Here is an 8,571-nt window from a genome sequence, read left to right as displayed (position 1 = left end):
ATGTATGTATGATGCTATGTATGCAGTACAGTATTTCAAAGAAGATAAATACAAGCTACAGATGTATCTGTATGACTATGTCCATATGTATGCATGCTAAGATCAATGACAAGGTTCTCGACCTCCATGTATGTAGCTAACATCCAAATGCAAAATGTCCACCTACATGCAAACACTCTATGGCTCTATTTCTGCCTCTGCTCCCCGTCTCAGCTCCCGATCCGTATAAACGCCCAAGGTCCGGTATACATGTGTCTATATCCGCCTATAGAGCCTCTCCTCATCCAGTCGAGTCCCCTCGTGCACCAGGGCATTCCTAGCACCCCACAGGTGGTGCACTAGGGCTGCCATGGCCACGTGTCTCGCAGAGGTGACAGTAGAAATCCTCCTGTATCGCTGTCTAAAGGTCCGCAGCATGCTCCAGAAGGTGGTCATCGCTGGTCGCATATGAAGCCATGCACGTACCCTCCCCATAACCGGCAAGTGGTGGCACACTGGAAAAATAGATGCTCCTGTGTCTCCTCGGCCTTGCAGCAGAAACTACATCTATGATCTTCTAGATAGTCCTGTCAGCCCGTACCGCTAGCCGCCCACGCGCCAAAAGCCATAAGGTGAAAGCATGACTCGGCTGGATGGAAGAATACCATATCGTCCGGGCCCATGGCGTAGTGGTCTAGCCCCCCTAAAGTGATCATATGCCGTGCTACCCCTCGAGGCTGCTGAAACCATCCTGATAGTAACTGCTCTGCTGCTACTGGACTACCTGCGGTCTCCAGGATACTGTCTCGTATGTGTAGAATCTGCTTGAGGAGTGGTGAGTCTCCATGTCTAGCTGTCCAGCCCCATACATCGGTCTGCTGTAAATATGTATGATGTACCCATCTGATCCAGAGTGTATCTTGCTTGTCCTGGAGTCGCCATAGAACCTTAGCCAGTAAGGCATGGTTCCAGGCACTCAAGTCCCTCAAGCCAAGACCACCCTCCCTCCTCGGACGACACAACTCCATCCATGCAATCGGCGGCCGCGACATAGTCCACATGAATGATCTACAGATCCCATAAATCCGGTCCACAACTCCACTGGGTATCGGCAGTACTGACATCCAGTAGCACTCCACCCCCTGAAGAACTGAGGCCACCAGCTGTGCCTTCCCAGCATAAGACAGTGTCGCCTTAGGCCAGGAGGTAACTCGCCTGCTCAAAGCATCCAACAATGTGGTGTAGTCCGATATCCGTAGCTTTTGAGAGGCAATGGGGATCCCTAAGTATCGAAATGGCATCTCCCCCAGCTGGAAGCCAGTAATCTGTAGTATCCGTTGTCTCGTGGTCTCGTCAATCCCTGCCATATAGATGCATGATTTGGCCAAATTGGCCGTGAGTCCAGCCATCTGGGCAAACCTCTGTAAACACTCAACTAGCTGAGTGACTGACGAGATGTCCTCTCGAGAAAATAGCAGCAAGTCGTCTGCATACATCAGGTGGGCTATCTGTAACCTCTCGCACATGGGATGAAAATGAAAATCTGACCTCGCTGCATATCTCGTCAGTGAACGGGACAAATACTCCATGCATAGACCAAAAAGTATGGGGAGAGAGGGTCTCCCTGGCGGAGCCCCGTGCACCCTGAAAAAACCCATGTGAGCTCCCATTAATCATGACAGAGAATGATGTCGTGGTGATGCACTCTCTGATCCACGCAATGAAGGTGGCAGGGAACTGTAGCGCAGTGAGGACCTCCAGTAGAAACTCCCAGTGAACTGAGTCAAAAGCTTTCTGTAGATCCACCTTCAGCGTACAACGAGGTGAGATGCGTTTCCTGTTATATCTGCGAATAAGCTCCTGCGCAAGGTGTATATTATCAAAGATGGCACGACCTCTGACAAATGCAGTCTGAGCGGGGTGGAGTAGATGATCTGATATAGTAGCCAATCTGCTCGCAAGCAACTTAGAAATCACCTTATAAAAGACCGTGCAACATGAGATGGGCCTGTACTCGGTCACTGTGGTAGCATGTGTCGGTCTTGGGTACCAACGCTATGAGTGTATGATTCCAAGAGCGAAGAAGTCGGCCATTTGTGAAAAACTCACGTATGACAGCAATGAAGTCCTCTTGATGATTTCCCAAGTGTGCTTAAAGAACTTGGAACCATACCCATCAGGTCCTGGGGCTTTAAGGTCTCCAATATCAAACAAAGCCCTCCTGATCTCCTCCTCTGTTGGTGTGCTGACTAATCTGGCCTGCTGCTCATCATAGAAAACCCTGCCAAAAATCATACTGTCTGTCTGAAATGCAGTACGCTCCCCCGGTGTCCCCTAGCTGCGTTCGAAAGTGTCTCACAAACTCCCGAGCAATGCTCTCTTGGTCTGTAACCATGTTGCCATCCTGCTGTGCTACTGCCACAATCTCCCTACATTTATTATTCCTCTTGACCAGTGAATGGAAGAAAGTGGTATTGCGGTCTACCTCTCAAAAGTATTTGTGCTTAGCACGCTGCTGATAGAATAGGTACTCTACATGTGTCAGCCTCTCTGCTACCTTTTGCGCCTCTGCATACTCCTCATCAGGCTGTCCCTGATCTAGGACCCTCTGCTGCACCTCATCTAAGTGGGCCTGTGCCCGTCCTGGATCTCTCCTGTATGTGCTGGAACTCCTGATGGTTTAATTTCCTGAGTGGATGCTTCAACCGCCTCAATTTCTCTCTCAATCTGTACTGCGCTGTCCCATAAACTCCACCCTCTGATTGCTCCCAAAAGTCCTGTACTGTGGGTGTAAAATCAGGATGGATGGTCCACATGTTGAAAAATCTGAATGGCTTGGGCTTCCTCTACTGGCATCTAGAATGGAGACAGTACAAGCATGCATGATCTGAAAAAACTCCTGGGGGTTGAAATTTTGCATAGCTACTTCGGTCCTGCTCTAGCCATAAAGCATTAACCATTGCCCTGTCCAGTTTGCACACCACCCGTCCATTTGTCCATGTAAATTGACATCCCTGTAGAATGTAAATCCTCCACCGCTGCCATGGAGACAAAATCCTGGAAATCTGAGGTAGCATAGGTGGTCACATCAATGCCCCCTATCTTGTCTGCTGGGGAGAGGGGGGAGTTGAAATCTCCTAATAGGAGCCATGGTAACTCCATACTCTCCGAGATGTGTCGAAGTCCCTCCCAAAGTCTGCGCCTACTCATAATGGTGAGCTGACCATAAACAAAAGTAACTGCATATGAGGTCCCTGTGATCTGTGGCTTGATGTGTGTATGTATATACTGGTCTGTCCATTCCTGAATCTCTAGGGTGACCACTCTGCTATCCCAAAGTAGTAGCATCTTGCTCCTTCCATTTTCCCCCAATCTGTGTTCACTATTCCATGCCTGAAATCTTGATGTCTTGAGAGTGCAGTAGTACTCCTCCGTTAATTTTGATTCCATTATGCCTAGTGCACATAAGTTCTCCCGCAAAAGAAAGCTCTCAACCTCCTTTTGTTTGAGGCCTTTGTTAAGGCCTCGTATATTCCACGCTCCAATCTTCATGGGGCCAAAGCCCTACGCACACTTGCCCTACCCCTTTTCTCTTGATGCCCTTGCTTCTCAACATCTTGATTGACTATCCGAATGTCTTTCATATCACTGTCTTCTTGTGTTGCTCTATTGCCATTCCTGTTATCATTCTCTGTTAAAATAGTGCCCAAAGGGACTGGTATAGCCGACCATCTATTCGCTGCTAGACCCATAATAATCTGTTTGTGAGGTTCTGAATGTTGCTGCATTTTACTGGACCCATCAGTATTGTTGGCAGCCGGATCAGTATTGTCTTCCTCTGCATTGGAACCGGCCTGTGGAAGGCCTGTGGTGGACTGTGAACTACCTTCCCTCAATGCTATTTTGTGTTGTTGCATTGTTGTTGTGACTTTGGTACTTGCTGAAGTTGCTAATTCAGTAGATCTCAATTTCCCTTGACTAACCATTTTACTTCTTGTTTGTACTCCTGAAGCATTGCACAAAGGTTTGACAGCCTGATGATTATCTGATTCATCCCCTATTTCACCCTTCTCCAACTCAAAAACAGTCTCTGTCCCTTGTTGTGGATTATCTGATGTTGCTATGAGGGGATGAGGAGGGAGTGAATATGCAATTAATTCATGTTAATTATTTATTTATTTCAGCTGCACATATTTATGAAATGTGTAAACACGCGCATTGCACCGGAACGATCCCAACACCTGCTCCATCACCAATTGCCCTTTTCAGGGTTAAACCTCTCTCGACTCGGACATAGTCGGGATCGAGCTCATATTCAGGTCTCGGACCTGCTCCATTAGCAATCGCCCTTTTCAAGGTTCAACATCTCCCGATTCGGACATAGTCGGGATCGAGCTCAATTCAGGTCTCGGATCTGCTCCACCAACAATTGCCCTTTTCAGGGTTCAAACTCTTTCGACTCGGACATAGTCAAGATTGAGCTCATATTCATGTCTCAGACCTGCTCCATCAGCAATTGCCTTTTTCAGGGTTCAACCTCTCCTGACTCGGACATAGTCAGGATCGAGCTCATATTCAGGTCTCGGACCAGCTCCATCAGCAATTGCCCTTTTCAAGGTTCAACCTCTCCCGACTCGGACATAGTCGGGATTGAGCTCATATTCAGGTCTCGGACCTCCTCCATCAGTAATTGCCCTTTTAAGGGTTCCACCTCTTCCGACTCAGATATAGTCGGGATTGAACTCAATTTAGATCTCGGACCTGCTCCATCAGCAATTGCCCTTTTCAGGGTTTAACCTCTCCCGACTCAGACATAGTTGGGATCGAACTCATATTCAAGTCTCAGACCTACTCCATCAGTAATCGCCCTTTTCAGGGTTTAGCCTCTCCCGACTTGGACATAGTCGGGATTAAGCTCAATTCAGGTCTCGGACCTGCTCCATCAGCAATTGCCCTTTTAAGAGTTCAACCTCTCGTGACTTGGATATAGTCGGGATCGAGCTCATATTCAGGTCTCAGACATGCTCCATCAGCAATTGTCCTTTTCACGGTTCAACCTCTCCCGACTCGGACATAGTCGGGATCGAGCTCATATTCAGGTCTTGGACCTGCTCCATCAGCAATTGCCCTTTTTAGGGTTCCACCTCTCCCGACTCGGACATAGTCGGAATCGAGCTCAATTCAGGTCTCGGACCTGCTCTATCAGCAATTGCTCTTTTCAGGGTTCAACCTCTCCTTACTCGGACATAGTCAGGATCGGGCTCATATTCAGGTCTCGGACCTGCTCCATCAGCAATTGCCCTTTTCAGGGTTCAACCTCTCCCGACTCAGACATAGTCGGGATCGAGCTCATATTCAGGTCTCGAACCTGCTCCATCAGCAATCGTCCTTTTCAGGGTTCAACCTCTCCCGACTCGGACATAGTCAGGATCGAGCTCAATTTAGATCTCGGACCTGCTCTACCAGTAATTACCCTTTTGATAGGCATTTCGCAAGTATACGGAATGTCGTCAAGTAATAAAAGATATCGAATCCACAGGGACCGTAGAATTTATCACTAAACTAGTACAATAAGAGTGGAGAGATCACTTACGTTGAATTTGTGTGGGGGAGAGAGAGTATTCAAGCTCCTAAAACCTCAAATAGAGAGAAATCGAGTGTGACAGATGTGTGAAAACGATCCTAGGACTTCGGATTCCTTGAAATTATGTTTGATTGACTATGGATCCTTTACCATTCCTCAATATATATACATTTGTAGGGATTCTAACCAATGTATCCAATTAGACCTCGTTAGGTTTCCTCGGAATAAATCAATGGTGTTCTAGTGTTATGATTGTCAGTTTGAGATGACACCAGTTAGCCTGGTTATGGCTCTTCCGCTGTCACTCGGTCGCCCAAGCATACTACCAATGTCCTACCCTCTGTCACAGGGTAACCATTAGATATCTCTCATAATGATTCATTGTAGCCTAAAGACTTCCTCGGAAGGTCTGGTTAAAGGTTAACCTTCTGTCACAAGGCACCTCAGTATACGATCCTAAGAATCCACAAAACCACAATAAATCCTTACCCTCATAGATTCAATACCATTCACAGATATATTATCAATCAATCACAAGACACAAATCCATAAAACAACATGTATATACATATCACTGAACATGATAATAACAAATCTATAAAATAAATCATCCATACATCTCGATTCCTCCTAATTCTAGAATCTAGAGAACTACTCCATAACGGAGAGAATACAACTCGAAGAAGGTTTGAAATAATACATTCTAAATCTTAGAAAGGAAATAAAACTTATCGATGAAGGTCTTCTTCTCCGCGTTGCTTTCTCCTCGTTGACGTGGGACGGAGGTGATGGAGTAATCCCGGTCGGATGGATGGATTGTCGATTCTTGCTCCGGAATGTGGCTTCGGTGGCTCAGAACACTCCTTGGAACTCTCCCAAGGTCTCCCCCCTTTCTTAGGGCTCTTAAGAAGACTATTTATATGGATAGGCACGCCCCCGTCACACGGCCGTGTCTGGGAGACACAGCCATGTGTTGCCGCTCTTTTGTGGAATAGGCACGACCATGCCTAGGGGGCACGGCCCTGGAACGGTGAAGTTCTGGAAAGGTGGCACGGCCGTGCCTGGTGGGCATGGCCAGGGGCAGACGAAACTCTGGAGATATGGCACGGCCGTGCATGACCTATTTTTTTGTTCTTACAATTATCTTTATTTGGACTGTAAGATGAGTTTCTCTGCCTCTAAACAACGTTCGGAAAGAAGACCACTAGTGGATGGGCGCCTCTCGTACATAGGCCTTGGACGTACTAACCCTGGGAGATTAGGAATCAAGTAAATTCGCATGTCCCTGCATCTTTGTCTAATATTTCGCTGCTTAGTACTTTGATAGAAATGAACGAACAAAAAAATGACAACGCACTATTCACCTCCCCTCTAGCGCATTACAAGATCTTACAAAGTTTGTGTGTCGAGCTGTATAATAATCTAGTTTAAATCGATGATCTAACTTATTCCACTTGAGTAGTCGGGAGGGATTTTATTCTTTCTCCCACCATTATTAGAGAGCACTTAGGACTTAGACATTCATTATATCCATTTACCTGCTACCGCCTAGGGATGTACTTTTTGGGGATCCCTACTCACACATCACATTAGAACTAATGCATTCATATTTCTTTGGAGATGAGAGGGTCCCTACTGTGACCCAGTTCTCTTCACTTAGACTCAGAGTGTAGGACTATATTTTGTACACAGTATTAGTGACTTGCATTCTATCCCTTACTACCATGGATGTCATAATGATGTGACCTTTTCATACATTCCTTTTATATGCATTACATCATAGGTTAGATATAGATATTGGTTTATATATATTTCATGTCATTATTTTTCATTTGATGTCATCACTAGAAGAAGGGTACATATGCCCTACTGTCATATTTTGACAGTGCTCCTAGCATCACTTGGGTTTGACACCACCTTAGATAATGTCAGACCAGCAAGTGAGTTTGATATGTTAGGCAATATGAGTTTTTTCTTAGCTGGGGTACATATAGATGAATATGAGATTTTGTCTTGGAGATGGAGGAACCAGCCTCAACCATAGCCAACCGCCGAGGAGGAGGAGGACGACATCGATCTAGCTGACCTTCTCCAGCTCCCTCCACCTCCACCTCCTATTACTCTGGAGCAGAGATCAGACTCGAGGAGTCAATCCACAATCTGTACGAGTTAGTTACTTCCTACCAACAAACTATGGCTAGCCAGTTTGAGAGTCAAGTGGAGCAGAGTAGGGCTAGGCATTCTGAGTTGATGGGCATGCTCAGATCTTGAGGCATGGGCCACCCCAGCTACCTCCCCAATAGACCCAACATTTTAGTTTTATCTTTGATTTGTATTATTGACTTCAGTGTTGACTTTTTCACTATGTATTGAGTGGTTATTTATTTTCCTATTTTATTATTATATTTCTTTATTGCACTTACTTATTACAATTTAATATTGCTACTTATCTGGAATTAGGAATGCGTTTGATAGACTAAGTTCAATTTTTTTTATATTTCAAAACTCATGTTTTCAAATCTACTATTACTTAGTTTTTTAAAATGGCTTTCAAAATTTTATTTTATCTTTGAAAAACTTAGTTTAAAATTTTAGATTTTCAAAAGTAAAAGAAATTTTTAGCCCTAGTCTAGGTACTTTTTGTAGAAATCATGCACTTATAGACTTAGGTTGACGCATCTCACAAAGTACACTAGATAACTTAATTGTGTATTGTGAAATCTAGAATGGTGTGAGATGTATAGGGTCATAGCCTGAGTTCCAGATACTTATATCTATGCATTAAACTAAAACTTGGGTTAAAAACATAAACTATGAATCAAGTTAAGTGTTCCTACTTAGCATAAGCTAACTGGAATGATACATTTAAACTTGACCAACTTAGTCAAACTACTATCTTGTGATAGTTAGCCAAAACCTAAGTTGGACATGTGCCTAAGAGGAAATTTTTTTTGTCTAAGTATTTTTTACATTATTATTATAACATGCTTGGACTCAAACCGATATTT

The 8,571-nt window shown here is 44.9% G+C and overlaps 1 protein-coding gene across 1 annotated transcript; it reads right to left on the bottom strand.

The window, feature by feature from the left end:
* Nucleotides 1-569: 569 nt before the first annotated feature.
* LOC141812447 (uncharacterized) lies at nt 570-1,388 on the bottom strand. The gene has a single exon (XM_074700442.1). It carries the CDS (start codon nt 1,386-1,388, stop codon nt 570-572), a length of 819 nt encoding a protein of 272 aa, XP_074556543.1.
* Between the last annotated feature and the right edge of the window lie 7,183 nt (nt 1,389-8,571).

The sequence above is a fragment of the Curcuma longa genome, chromosome 19, assembly GCF_044706935.1.
Source record: "Curcuma longa cultivar G26 ecotype Majalengka, Jawa Barat chromosome 19, ITB_CL_G26_1.1, whole genome shotgun sequence".
Taxonomy (NCBI): domain Eukaryota; kingdom Viridiplantae; phylum Streptophyta; class Magnoliopsida; order Zingiberales; family Zingiberaceae; genus Curcuma; species Curcuma longa.
Note: the sequence above shows the minus strand (reverse complement) of the source record. Positions and strands in the feature narration are given on the sequence as shown.

Excerpts from the sequence above, each read along its gene's own strand:
- LOC141812447 (XM_074700442.1), bottom strand. The coding sequence starts at position 1,388 with ATGGCTGGACTCACGGCCAATTTGGCCAAATCATGCATCTATATGGCA.